The following is a 15,183-nucleotide window of genomic DNA, read 5'->3' on the forward strand; positions in this document are numbered from 1 at the left end:
CTCAATTGAGGTAGTGAGAAGCAATGGGATACAAGTGGTAAAATTAAATATTTGGAGATAAACGGTACAAATGGTGGGTGAACCCTTCCTCTGTCTTGGGGCCATGGGTGCAAGAACTTCCGTCTCAGGACGGATTTCCGAGACGGAGGTCGGGACAGAAAGAAATTCGATGTTTTTCCTTCAGTTTTTACTTAAAAACGAAAAATTGAGTATTTGAAAAATACGCTTTAATTACTGGACCGTTCCATAACCACGAATTAACATCGACATTCTCTCGATTTTTCGCCGGGCTTGTTTTGTTTGCAACGTGCTTTTGAAGGAGTGGCTTTTAGACTCGCGCCGTTTGACTTTTTTTTAGGTATAGCTCTGTTATTTCCAAATCACTGCATTGGAGACTGCGGAGTTGCTCGCTATTATCCGTGTTTTTTTTTTTCTAAATAATCGTCTCTAATTAAAAATTTAGCCTTTTCTCTTTATATCTTTGATTATCCCTTCTTTGGGTTAAAAAAAATCGAAAACTGTCGTCTTAAAAAACACTGTTTTAGGCAATCTTTGGTGAATTTATGATAGATGGTTTTGCTGTTCTAACATGAAAATGTTTTGTAGCTGATGTATTAAAAACTATATGAGGCTATACTTCAATGACTTAGAGAAAGGGAATTTGGGACCCTCTCCCGAAAAGTGTTTGTAATTGAAGTCTTAAAACTTAGGGCTGTCTTTGGCAATGTCAAGAGAAAAGGTAAGGGGGCTCTCTTTAAACGAAATTCTGAAACTAGAGTCTTAAAAGCGCAACTTTAGACCGTCTTGGGGTTCGAGGTCCCCCTTCCCGGAAACATATTCAAAGCTGAAGTATTCAGAACTCAGCTTTAGGTAATCTTTGGCGTACTTAAATTCTTAAAATTTCGGTGATAAAAAGTCGGAACCGCAAATTTAACTCAAATTTAGTGAACTTCGGGGAAACGGACTCGAGGGTCTCTCTCCCCCGAAAATTTCTCCATGCTGAAGTATTGAAATGCTATTTTTGAGTGAGTTAAGAGTTAAAGAATTCAGGGGTCTTCCTCGAAACATTTTCGAAATTGACATCTTAAAACTTTGGGTTGTCATTGACGATGTGGGGAGGGGAGTTGTTCTTTCAATAGAAAAATTAATCTTAAACTCAAACTTACACTACCTTTAATAAACACAATGAGAGGGGGATATTTCCCAGCCCAGCCTGAAATATTTTCGTTTCTAAAATTTTAAGAGCTAAAAGGGTTTGGGAATTCTCATCCAAAAACTCCCCCATGCCCACTTTCTCTAATATTTTTGAAGGTCGCCCAATATTGTGATTTTGGGACTATCAGTTTGAAATAATTGATGTAAGAGTCCCTGAATCCCTCCTTTCCCTGAATTTTACTAAAATGATCTACCATTGCGTTTTTTGGACTTCAATTAAAAAAAAATTCTGAGGGAGAACCCAGACCCCCCCTCCCCCCGTTACTGGTGGTTTTATGGTTTTTGGAATTACGATATCAAAACGCTAAAATATTACAATTTAATGATTTAGGAAAAAAATTCAATGAAAGCCTACCTAGGAGCTTATCTTTATATGCGTTTTACTCAAAACTTGAAAATGTCCACGTGCATCCATTTGCTTAACACTGCCTCAACTGTTAACACCTTGTATTCTTTTTGTCTAATTATGCTTCAAGCCAAAGCCATTGCTAAAATTTCTTTAGGGGGAGGGTTTCTTTTTTTCTCGCGACCTTTTTACAAAAGAAATGATAATGGTGACCAATCTGCCGTGGCCTTTATCCATATTATTCTCTCTTCTTTTCTACAATTGCTAAGCAGAAAAGAAGGGAAAATAATATTTTACCTTATTTTTGAAAGAAATATATTGTCAAATTTTGGGAAGTGTTTAATGCCCAAAATCCCTTTCTGACTACTGCCCTTCTTCAAAAGTAATCTATGAATCAGGTAATAGCTTTTGCAGCATATCATAAGTTTCTTCTGTTGTTAATCTAAACTTGTTTTGAAGATCATGATGTTATTGATTGTGTGAGCATTAAGTGTAGTGAAATTAGACCGACTACACCGCTAGTAGAAGTGAACCTGCAAAACATGTCCACAGCCTGAAGTTGTAGAAAATAAAAAACACGTGGAGCATTTTTCCTCAAGGAAAATCTGTATTTATTATCTTTAGAGATTGCTTAAGTTGTAGAACAACATCCTTATTAATATTTAAAAAACATTTTGAAAAATAAATACAAAAGCCGCTATGATACAACGAAACAAAGTTCAATTTACGAACATGCTGGTTCCATTGAATATAAAGCATTTCTGTAACACACAAAATAGGCCTAAAGGCATTTTAGAACTTTAAAAATGACATCACGTTGTATTACGACCTGCCAGGAGTAAAGAGCACTGGCAGACATCACAAATTACGACCAATTACTACATGCAACACATGATGGCTATGAGAGGTGAGAGAGAGCGAAAAAGATTGCTCAAAGTATTTAAAGTCTTCACATGGCTTTCAAATTAAGAATATGCAAAACACAAGATGTGTTGCCAATGCAAGAAAGTTAAAGATGTGTTGCCAATCAAAAAGTAACTCAATCTAAAAAAAAAAAAAATCTCGCGGTTATAAGATACAATGAACTGGTGACTGGGTTCACCCAAAAGTTCATTCATTGGACTGAGTTATCGCGACCGATCGCACAAATGATGTCACAACGTGATGCAATGTTTACATTGAAAAATCGATTGATTCTGCATGATGCAAAAACGTATTGTTAATGTTTTTTTTTTTTTTTTTTCAAATTAAGTGATTCTTTCACTTTTTGTGAAAGTTTAAATTAAAAAACCAACAGATTGTGTATCGTTTTTAGTTGCGCCAAAAAAAAAATAGTGAAGAAACTGCTGTGTTGTTTATTATTACTGTTCATCACAAAAAAATATTGGTTTTGTTTCTAAGAATTGCAATTCTACATGTTAATAATTTCGTGAAACTTTCATCTTTGGATTTGTGGTTTTTGTTAAGAATTCATTGCAGTTTAAATGCAGTAAAACCTATCTACAACGATACTGTTGGGACCTTAAAAAAAAGTAACGATAATCGGCAGGTTATCGTTACAGACAGTTTGATTATTAATGCTGACATTTTGCTGGGGCCAAAAAAAAAAAATACTGTTATAGACAGTAACGTTACACAAAGGGTTCACTGTATCTCAATCTGGTGAGAGGACCTATTTTAGGATGGTGTCTTGAAACCGATCTGGGGACATTAATCTTGGACATAAAAAAAAATGTATTTGGACAGGAGTGCTGTGTTTAAAGCTCTGCAGCCCCTCTTTTTATAAGTCAACACTAGAAGTAATCCTCTCTCAAAAGTATGTCTTCACCTCCACATTGCTCAGAAATAATGTACACCCTCCACCCACCCTTTCTTTTCTGACTTCAATCAACTAGGAATTGAATTGATGACGATAACTTTGCATTTCCAAATTGCTTTGAGCATTCAGTAATCCATAAGATTGAGCATATTGGTTGCGTTTAACGAGCTCAACCGGTCGACCAGTGACTAACCAGTAGCTAACCTCAATTTTTCTTGAGAGCTACCGGTTAACTGGTTGCTTCCGATGTCGTTCTATGAGCCATGACATTTTTGACCAGTTATAAGTATTTTTCACTTGCGTGTTATTGGTCTGCGCAAGTAACCGGTGATCAACCGAAAGCGTTCGATAAAGCACTGGTTTGTTAACAACCGGTTAGTAACTGCTGACGTCATTGTCGTTACGGGATCAACCAAACCGTCACTGCCGGTCGTGCTTGTCGAAAGTAAGCATTGCCTATTTTATTTTCTCCATGGTATCAATATGAAGAAAAACAATTTAGAAGGAAAACTGGATATGTGTGATTTTTACTTAACAAAATTACATGATTTCATTCTTGCTTCTTAAGTGTTTAATTTCAAGGGGAGAAATTAACATTGTATGATCCATAAACAATAGTTTTTTGTATTTGTTGTACTTAGTTTCATTGTGCATAGTCTGTAGACAGAATAATGTGTAATACATAATGCCAATAAAGTTTCATAACAAAATCAAGTCTTCGTTTATAACAGGGTTGGCAAAAACCTGGGTTTTTTAAAAAAGCCCATGGACCCAGGGTTTTTTGGGTTTTTTAAATAAAACCCAAAAAAAACTGGGTTTTTTAAAAGAAATGTGGGTTTTTTTTGTCTTTTTTTAGGGAAAATGTGGGTACCTGTCGCATATTGTAGCGTAAGAATATGAACAAAGCACAAAAATTGTCTTGGGGTAGAAAAAAGCTGGAAATTCAGCGTTTTCTGAAGAAAGTATAAAAGACGACAAAACCCAAGAATGGTGGACATTTTAGTTTCCATGATTACCAACAGTTAAGGGGAAAAGTTACTTCGCGAGTGATAAAATCTATTGTTCGTTTTTAATTACTACTTTTTTTTTTTGAATTTTACTTTATTGTTTTTCATTTTGTTACACAAAACTACTGTAAAACCTCAAGTAGTTTCAATCCTTTTTTTACTGAATTCCAGCTTAATCAAGACATTTCTTAGAATTTTATGTTGCCTGTTTTTCTATTTCTGTGTACAGAGTAAGAAATATTAAACTTTTTCGTAAGATAATGAAAATACTGGTCATCCTATTCTGTTTTCTGTCCGACCATTTGTAACACCTGTTAATTTCGAAAAAATACACCTTGTTTATTCGAGATTTGTGACGTGTTGGTTCGCAGAAAATAATTCACATGAAAGCCTTTTAGCTAGAGTAGTTTCCTCTGTACAATCTACAAATATTGAGAAAATCAGACGTGGCAGGACTTAGTCAAGATAATTCGAGTTATTTATTGACCAGTTAAAGAAAACAGTTAAATATATTTATTAAAATCTTGGAAGTATTTTTTTAATGCCATTAAATGTTCATTGTCTGTAGTGAAGAACAAATAAAAAAAAGTTTAAATTGTGAAAGTGTTTAAATTAATTTTTTAAAAACTTCTCAGAAAATTTTTAAAAACCCAAAAGTGGGCTAAATAATGGGTTTTTTCAAAATAACCCATTGGGTCCAAATCCGGCCAACCCTGGTTTGTAATCATATGCATTACAGCTGTTGGTATAGATCAGCTGGGGGTGGATGAAGCCTTAGGGGGCAATAGAGGATCTATGAATCTGTAAGGGGGTCGCCAAATTTAAGTTAAATGAACCTTGCATCAACTAAGAAACAAAAGCCATAATCCCAATGCAATTGCTCCCATGAAAAAAAAAACTGAATTTCAAGATCATTGTCTACTTTTCAAACCCGCAGAAGGGAGAGGGGGTTGCAAATTGACTCAACCACCCTAAACAGGCCTGCTTGTAAATACGCTTAACATGTAAAAGTGTTAACATTCAATTAATTATAGTGAAGAAATTCATACCATGAATGTTGCATAATATTTTCTCATCTCTTGAACTTCCTTTTATATCAGTGCATGGCCCCACTTGATTATTATGGTCTTTGACAATTTCTGCCTTTTCTGTGTTAAGTGGTTACATTACCTCTCGGACTTTTTTTTTTTTCAAAATTAAGTAAATTTCATTTTTTTAAACCATAACATGCATACTTTTTTTGTAGTCAATAATTTATTTTCAATATTTTAAAATATTTCCTACTTTTTTAAAAATTAAAAAATTTGGAAATTTTCAAATTTTTGAAATTTTTAATGCTTTTTTTTGTACTAATATAAATTTTTTTTTTTGCTAAACGATCACAAAAAAATCTGTACATTCATTTGCTTATGTGTTAATTAGAAAATTTTCTGATTAGCTATGTAAAATTTTTAGTTTTTAAAGGTATAACATACTCTTAACATTTGAGTAATTTATAAAATGCTTATCCAATGCACAGTTTTGTTAAATATATTATCCTAATTGCAAAAAGTTACTTGTTAAGTATTACTTGTAAGCTGTATCTTTAATAGAAAAAAAAATCCTTTGGAATTCTAATGACATGAAAACATAAAAAAAAAATAAAGAAAAAGCAATTTAAAGTTTTTCTTTTGCATAAGAGCACATAGCGAGCACGACCTAAAGTCCCTCATAACTTTTAAAATATTTGAGCTAAAGCAACAAAACTTTTTTCCTGTGTTTGGAAAAGTAGTAGATGTGGTTGCAAGAAAAAGAGAGCTCTTTACCCATTATTTTCTGAAGAGAAATCCATATTGTAAGTGTATAATTTTTCAATTTAGTTTAATTAAATAGTCTAAATGTCCTAGGTAGCTGCATGCAGAAGAAAAACCATGTGTCCCATCCAGTTTTCATCTGACCTGCCCTCTGATTTTTTTTTTTTTTCCCTGAATGAAAAAAGCCCTAAAGGAAAATAATTGCATAAAAGAGAAATAATGAAGAAAAATCAATAGAAGCATGGGTCAGGCAGCAAAGATTAATTTAAAAAATATTTTGCTTAGTAGAATAAAGGGGGGGGGGGAGGGGGTATGATAATTAATACTTCAAAGGAGATTCAAGAATTTTTTTGTGAATAAACTGGATAATTCCTTTTTTTTTCTTCTGACCCTCTTAATCTATTAACTCTGCATTTTTCCTTAGAAATCGATGTCAATAGCATAACATGGTACTTGATGTTTCAACCGCTTAAGCCTTTCTCTTAATTTAGAACACATAGTCTAGATACTGTTTAAACATTGTAGTTATAAAGTTGTCTTATTAAACGTCATATATGAAATACATAATATGTTCCTATATCCAAAACACACATCAACATAAAAAATCTTGCTATAAGTATTACAAAACTCTGGTAACATTAATTTAATTCAATCTGTTTATGCTATTCTGTTTTACTCAAAAAAATTAAAAAATAATTAGATTACAACTTTAACCAGTCAATAAAATATTGAGGTTATTATTTCAATGTATACATATTAAACCTATTAGTAAAATATTTTTATTCGCCCCTTTTAAACAGCTTTCAGAAAATTCTAATGGAATGATAAACAAATCACTTAACGAAAATGATGCTAAGCCAGACTCGCCTAAATTTGATTTGGAAAATTCTTCTTTTCCTCCTTTGCCAGGTTGCTTGGTACGTATATTTTTGACCCATTATGCTTGATTTCATACTATAACATTAGGTATTATAACACGAAAAATAAATTCCTTGTGTTGATTTTTCTTCTGTCAGCCTCTGATGAAATGTTATCAACAAAATAGTTTCATCTTTCAACATTCTTTTGTAGAATTAGAACTATTTTTTACTGATGCAAGCTTCATAAAGTGTACTATATTTTTGGGGACCTAAAATTGCTCGAGTATTCAAGTCTAATATTGTAAACATCTCATTCTGGAAAACAATATTAGAAATGGAATATTTGAAAAATACTGTTAATCATTGAGTTTTCAAGTTTTGTTACTCTTTTTAAGAATAAAATGTTCTCCAAACGACTGATGAGAAAAATGTTTAATATTCTTTTTAGTGATTTAACTAACATTTTATGTGTAAGTTTTAGTTTTTAAAAATCATTAAAATTCTGTACCAAAATGACTACTATGAAATTGGACTGCAAATTAAGTCTGGGAAGGAGAAATATGGATAATTTTTCAATGGTAAATCACAAGATGTATATTTTTAAAATATCCTATCAAACTATCTGGAGTAAAATAGTGTAGTTCAGTTTAACAGCGTCAATACCTTTTGCCGTTGACTTGAATTGGAAGCTTCGATAAAACAGACCTTCTCCTTTAAAAAAGAAAAACTACATAATAAAACCAAACAGAAAATCAGTTTTTAAAAGATTATAATAAAGAGAAGAATCTATTGAAATCTAAACAAATGTTTTGTGTTTTAAATTCCCTCACTTTCGTGATTTCGTAGTGATAGTATATGGATGCTTTTTTTAAGTTTCGTAATTGCAGCAATTTTTTAAAAGTGGAACTTACTGAGGTTTATCTGATTGTTGCTTTGTGTCGCGAAGCCTAACATCAAATGCAGCTGTACCTTCTATGCAGAATTATTATTAATTTTATTTTGTTTTATTCTTCAACTTCACAAATATCTTTTCTTAATCAAGCAAATTATAGCATTGTTTGTAATTTCCCCCTTTTCATTAATGCCCTGTGAAAACTTAGCGTCAGCTTGCCAATAAATATTTCCAGGTGCAAAACCAAGCCAAAGTTTTTCTAAGTTAAAAAGTTTTCAAGCATGCAATATGTGCTTGGAGTTGATTGATGAAATAGGATATACAGTCAAACCTTGTTAACAGGAACTCGACAGGGATGCCAAAATATTTGGTGTTAACCAAATTTTGCGTTAACCGATTTCCATGTTTACCGGATTTTGTGTAAGCAGAAAAATTGTTTTGTTTTTGTGTCTCAGAAAATATAGGAACCAAAGTACCTTTGTACAAAAATGTACACCCAAGCATTTATATTTATCTATATATATAAAAATGGACTTTGGTAAATTTGTTCCCTAAGATCTCAGAAACTACCCGGCAGATTTGGCTGAAACTTTTACCGTTTGTTCTTTTTGGTACTGGGGAGGTTTGTAGACCAGTTCGAAAAAAATCCGACTGATAGTTCCTTTTTTATTCTAATTTGTCCAAAGTTTCGCATAAATGCCCCAATATGACGGTGAAAAAATACGTGCACATATTAAAATTATGTGTCCATCGAAAGCGCTTATTTTTCTGCAGAAGATGGCATCTATTAGAAAGTTCTAAGTTGTATGAAAAACGAGTTATGGGCTTTTTTTGTTCCATGTTCGAAGGCTTTCCTCAATACAATTCATTTTTTAGTGTATATCTCAACTCCCAGTTCAAAGCTAGAATTGTTGAATATTTTTGTGTTTCGTCTGACTGTTTGAGGCTTTTCTCAAGTCAAATCTTAAACGTTTTTTCCCCCAAGATTGGCTAATAACTAGATTTGGCTGATTATTTTCCATTTAAACGGAACTTCAATTGTAATTACTGTTTTTTTTTATAATTATTTGTGCTGATTGGACACTTAATAATTATCCAATCTAACAGCAGAAACCTCGCCAAAATTTATGTAGAAAGATTTCAGTAGCGGATACATTTGGCAGTTTTTTCAACTGTCGCGGTTTTTGAAGCCAAAGACTATGTAATAATGTTTGTCAGCTTTCAGAATGTAAATAAAATATCGCCAATCAAAGAATCTTTAAAAACTTTTTTTACTGTAAAATAATCCAGCAACTAAATTAGGCAAATCCATAAACAGCACAAAAACTTCCATTAATGTGACTTTGTGCACAAATTCAAATCATCGCCAAATTTTACTACTTATTTTGGAAACATTTCGGATGAAATTGTTTAGCGCCATTTTATGGTGACCAAAAGTATCTTCGCATATGGCGACAATACCTCTTTAACAAAAATTAGTAACATACCGTTTTACAAAGTAAGGAGGGGGAGCATTATCCAAGGTATCCCAAAACGATTCCCGCAAATTCGGTAACATTTTAAATCGCACCAAGAACATACAATAATTGAAAATTTCCAAAATAATTAAAGCAAGTTTTAGGGGATCACGGGCGCGCGGCTACATTTTTTTAAACAGTTCGTTCCTCAATAGACACACAGAGAAGGTAAGACTCCATGTAAAAAAAAATAAGTATTAACTGATAAACCTTTTTAAACATGTGAAGTTTAATTTCATATTTCGGAAATTCTTCAAATTTGTATACGCTTAAATTTCGTGTTTTCGTTTCTAAATGAATACTATTTTGCTCTTTTTACTTACTGCTACTTTAGTTTTATGAGTAAGGAAGAAGCTAGATTTTAAATCACATCAAAAAGGTGTGTTTTAAGTTCTTTCACTTAAAACAGAAAACAAATGCAAGTAACGATTGTTTCTCATTATTGCTAACCCAGGCAACGCCGGGTATTTTTGCTAGTAATATATAAGTAAGAAACACAAGTTATTCGAAACAGAGGCAATGGCTATTTGGACCATTTCTCTACGACAGTGCATTTTCAAACATCTGATTTTTCCTTGATCTTAAGACTGGATTTTTGCTGCAGTGTTTATGGGTAAAAAAACGCTTGATTGCTTTTAGACCTTAAACCTCTACATGGGCCGAACAGGTGTCCAGAATTAGACCCTTTTTTTTCACGATGAAATTTTGTCTAGGTTTGTCAGCCACTTGTTGAAGATTGTTGGTCTATTGAAGACTGTTGGTCCAAGCTTTTTTACTGTAAGCATAGTCTACAATTCATACTTTCACCATAATTCATACTTTCAAGTTCATGCTTTCTTGAACAAGGTGGTTTTCCCGATTTTCCTACACAAGAGGAATTTTCTCGCTGCCATCCATGTTGCTCGCGTTCAAGTGCAGATCTTTTGACTTTCGAAAGTAATTTCATGTTAAATTATGGGGATTTTTTTCTTATCTCTTTTTTTCTTCAAGATTTAAAAATTTTCCTCGTCTTATGTGGGATTTCGTCTAAATCCTCTTTGTGTTAAGCGATTGATTCAGCACTTATTTGTAGTTTTATCTGACAGGGAATGGTATTTATTTTGCGCTAAGTGAAAATTCACGTTAAGCGCGTTTATGTTAAGTGGGTCTGTTTTTATTTGTCCCAATATTTACTACTATTGACCGATGTCTAGACCTGTGCATTGAAAGCAGTTCAATCAAAATTCTGATTACTATTAGACTAAAAGGTCTTTGTGTGACCTTTGAGTGCCTTGAGGTTTAATTATTTAGTAGGAGTTGTCTCTCTAAAGGCTTAGAAAGGAAGTTAACAATGGACAGCAGAAATAATAAAGTACTCTTTTTGTACCCTCGGATCTGTTTATTTACTCGGCTTCAGATAGTTCATTGCGCTACTAAACTACTAAATTGTCTACTACTTAACAAAACACAGTAATAAATCTATCATACAACTGTAAAAGTTTTTGTGCAAAATTTTTAAAAATGTGTTTAGAAACAGGCCAGATTTAAACAGATGAAACAATGAGTGTAATTTCAATTATGTAGTTGACTACAAATGACTATCACATGAGACTGCTGGACTCTTGGTTATTCAGTATTTTATTTTCAATGGTTTGATTTCATTGTATCCCTATCAGAATGAAAAGGGGGGGGGTCATATTTAAAGATTAGCAAAACTTTGAAGCATTTTTTCGAATTTTATTAATTTTTTTATTAATGCACATTTGATAAAGGTAATAGTTTGTTAATGAATTGATTCAACTAGAGAGCAGTAAAATATTTCTATTCTATCTCTGAATGCTGTAAATATGACCTATTGCTTGAAAATTTTGGATTATGGCTCTTGCCATTAAATGATATTCATTTCTCTATATGAAAGTATACAAAGGGGAAAAGGCTCTAAGTTTCTTAAGATGAATTTGAACAGCTTAGACTTTTGCTTTCAAAAATTGAGATGTTTATTGTAACTAGATTGAAATCAAATCAAAGCCATTGACAAGCTATTGTTCTCTTGATTAGCAAGCATGAATTATTTCTTTATTAAATGATAGCCACAAGTTGAAACATAACAAAGAAACCTTTGCTATGCCAAAATCTTTGCACTTCTCACTGTTTATAAATTTTAGCATTCAAAATAAATTCATGCTTTGTAATAAAATTTGGTTCTGTTGATATCTTAAGCCGTTTGCTTTCTTGAATGTCACTAATAACAGCTAAGTTCATAAGAAGGAAATAGTTACTCAACTAAAATGAATTTTTGATTGCCTTTGATATGTATTGTATTATAAGATAGTACAACAAGGTAGTTTTACTAAAAAATATTATATTGCACTGCAAAAAAATAGAATTTTATGAGGCAAATATATCAGTTCACCAAAAGTAAAATAAATTATATTTTAATTAATGCAAAATGTTAACATTTGTAAAAAAAAAAAAAAAAAGATTCAAGTTGCATGTAATATACTTAAAGGCAGAACTGACTTGTTTAAAATATATATATAACTTTTTTAACGAATGTTCCCTTATAGATGTAAAGGAAGTATTGCATTCAAAAAAAATTTCTTACCAACCTAAATTTCTATTTTAATCATCTTCAACCCTGTTATAACTACATTCTGCATGATTATACATATGTGAGCAACTGTAATCGGAACTTATCTAGGACCACTTTGATGATTTTTGTCATAGTGTTTACGTATGGTATATCTGTGCATAAGTTACATAACTTGAAACTGGTGTGATTGCTATGCTATCCCTTATTTTCCCAGTGTTTTGCATCAAAAGAATCCTGGAATTCTTCTATTTTAAACATTTGATGTTGATAAATGAATGGAATATGAATGTTGATTTATATACATACAAACTCGCATACAATGAAATAACATAACTTGAAAGAGAGAGGCAAAGCTGGATGTTAAAACCACATCTAATTGGTGTTTTCACTTGCATTGAACAAGAATGGCCGATAGTTTCTTTTTCAACCAAAAGTAGATGCTATGATGCTGGATAGATACATGTTGCAAAGGTTTTGACTAGTTCTTGCAAATTTCCCCCCAATTGTTAACTACCATCTAAATGGCCATTATTTTGAGGTTATTGACTTACGCACCTGTTATTTCTGTGTCATTTACTTGTTAAATTGGTACGCAGGTGCGTCAGTTTAATCTCTGTTGATAGCAGTTAGTCATAGAAGGTTGAAATTTTGTGTCACATGCACTACATTCTACATGTACAGTAAAACCCCTCTAATGCGGACACTAACGGGACAACATTTTGTGTCCACAGGACAGAGGTTTAATAATGTTATTCACATTGGAATCGGGGAATTAAAAAATGTCCGTATAAGAGTAGTGTCCGTTAGGAGGGGTTTTACTATAGTTGCTAATGCCTCTTTTTGATAGCAATGAGCTGTTCCAAAAGGTTTCTTTACTTTCTGTGTCAAATCAATGTTAATTTCATGTTTTCGGTCTTTTGACGGATTTCCGTCTGTTAGAAGAAAATTTAAATGATTGGAACAAATCGGGATAAAGTTTAAAAAGTAACAAAATACCCGTAATTGATTGAAATCTGGGAAAACTTGAGAGAAATAAGCATTTTTATTGAGTTTGTATCATGTTAATGTGACCACATTTAAGAGAGATACTGCTCGTAGAAAAACTCTACGTAGAAAAAGGCACTTCTGAACTTTTTCCTAAGCCTTAAAATATCTTTGAAAGTTTATGACATTACTGGGAATCTTTTTATTCCTCTCTCTTTTCGTAGGCTGAGACCTAGGGGCTTAGCCCCTTTAACTTGCGAAAGAAATAGATTTGCTATTGTTGATTAACGTTTATTAAGCCACTTAGGGGGCAGATAGCTTCTCTCTCAAATATGCCCCATGAATGCAATTATCGAATATGAGGCTGAAAGTCAAGAGGACAACTTTTCTTTTTTAATGCAGTCATGGTCAAAATGGGACCTTATTGGTAACCTGAGTGTTACATAAAAATTTGTTTTGTGTTATCCTTTTCAATTAAACAGTTTGGGTGTTAAGGTATGGTAGTTATTCATTTGTACAGATAACTTTTTAGAAGTCCTGGTTCACTGAATATAAGTTCTTTATGTATTATCGTATATATAGTCAGGTCGCAATACAGTAATAGCTTATAAGGTCACTTTTGTCTGACCTTCTCTGAATGATTTTAGTGCTTAACGGATACACTTACAAAGAATTTTCCACATTATATGATCATTTACATTACATTGTCATTTCTTATACTAACATAGCATGAAGTGTAGATGAAGCAGCAGAAAGTGGGTATAATGACAGTGATACTAAAAAAGGAAGTAGTAACACAAGTATGCACGCTTTGAGACATTTTTTTACCAGCCATGCGAGAGTAAAAGGAAATTTTCAGAAAATGCTAGAAACCATTTTCCTTAAATTAAAGAAAAATTGCATCAGTGTTTTATTGTTGATAATTTTATTAATTGATTTAACTATTATAACCTAATAAACTGATACATTTGAATGTATTAAATTTTGAAAAGATTTTATGCATATGCATTCTTATTTATTAACAAATATATATATGGATCGGTTATAAGGTCAGCTCTGTAAAGTCCTGAGTGGTGACCTTATACTGTTGGACTGAATTAAAGTATTTAATGGTTTTTTGTTTTGAAGCTTTTTTTTTAATGATTAACTGTGTGTATTTCTAGGAGTCGGACGTTATTGATGTTGACGTATATGAAAGTAGACTGTCCGATATTGTGAAAGGAACTGTCAAGCCAACAACAAGAGACACCAAAACACAAACATCAGAATCTGCTCTTGTGTGTACTACAAAAGATAGTTCCACTATTACAATTGAAGAAACAGTTATTGCTCCAGATGGTGCCTTTACTCCACCCATGTCTCCTGAAATGTAAGAAACATTTAATTTCTTTCCTAAAGTTCTAAAGTAACTTCTTAATTTTGCATTTTTTAAATATTGTTTCATTATAAGAAGCAATTTTCGATTATCTAATACTTAACCCACTTGCATAATGCACAGAAACTTCCTGCTCATTAACATCAAAAGGCATTTCAAAGCGCACGGGTAATTCCATATCAAATCAACCAATGGTCAAATCATGCCTTTAGATGTTGCTCATTTTTTGTTCCAATGGAGTATTACCACAACAGAGAAAATATACAAAGTTTTGGATTTTCTCACTCATTTGTTTTCGAATTATAATATTTTAAAGTTTTGACGAAGTTGAAAATTTTTCCTGACACGTTTTCTTTAAACGGCCGTAATTAAAAAACTAATTGACTCAAAGAGTTAAAACTGGTAGTGTTTTGTTCTGTATTTAATAAGGTTTTATAAAATATAGGACATGACCTAGTTCTACCTTTTTCTTTTTTTTTAACATTTTTTTGAAAAAAAAATTTTTTAATTAAAAAAACTCAAAATTTTTAATTTTTTTGAAAAAAAATTATGTTATTAAGTCTTATTTTAGCAATATTTATGCAAAATTTCATGATGGCATTATTGTGGTATCATAAGAAAAAAAAAATATTTCCTCTTTCAGCATCTTTATTCATGTAACAATTCATACAGCTGGATCATCCGACGGGGGTGGAGGGATGGCAAAGATATTATATATCAATATATATTTTACTGGGTGTCCTTGAAGGTCATGGGAAATCGTGGATTTCAACTATGATCGAATTTGGTACTGAAAAGTCAGG

The 15,183-nt window shown here is 32.2% G+C and overlaps 1 protein-coding gene across 5 annotated transcripts in view; it reads left to right on the forward strand.

Annotated features, from left to right (window-relative positions):
- LOC129221595 (la-related protein 4-like) overlaps positions 1-15,183 on the forward strand; it is a 195,145-nt gene that overhangs the window by 167,053 nt on the left and 12,909 nt on the right. For 4 of the 5 annotated variants that reach the window (XM_054856114.1, XM_054856113.1, XM_054856110.1 and 1 more), the window contains 2 exons: positions 6,981-7,097; positions 14,169-14,374. In XM_054856114.1, the coding sequence (XP_054712089.1) occupies positions 6,981-7,097; positions 14,169-14,374 (323 nt within the window). The remainder of the gene's footprint in view (positions 1-6,980; positions 7,098-14,168; positions 14,375-15,183) is intronic. The other variant, XM_054856112.1, reaches the window with a different exon arrangement.

This window comes from Uloborus diversus, chromosome 4 (assembly GCF_026930045.1).
Source record: "Uloborus diversus isolate 005 chromosome 4, Udiv.v.3.1, whole genome shotgun sequence".
Taxonomy (NCBI): Eukaryota; Metazoa; Arthropoda; class Arachnida; order Araneae; family Uloboridae; genus Uloborus; species Uloborus diversus.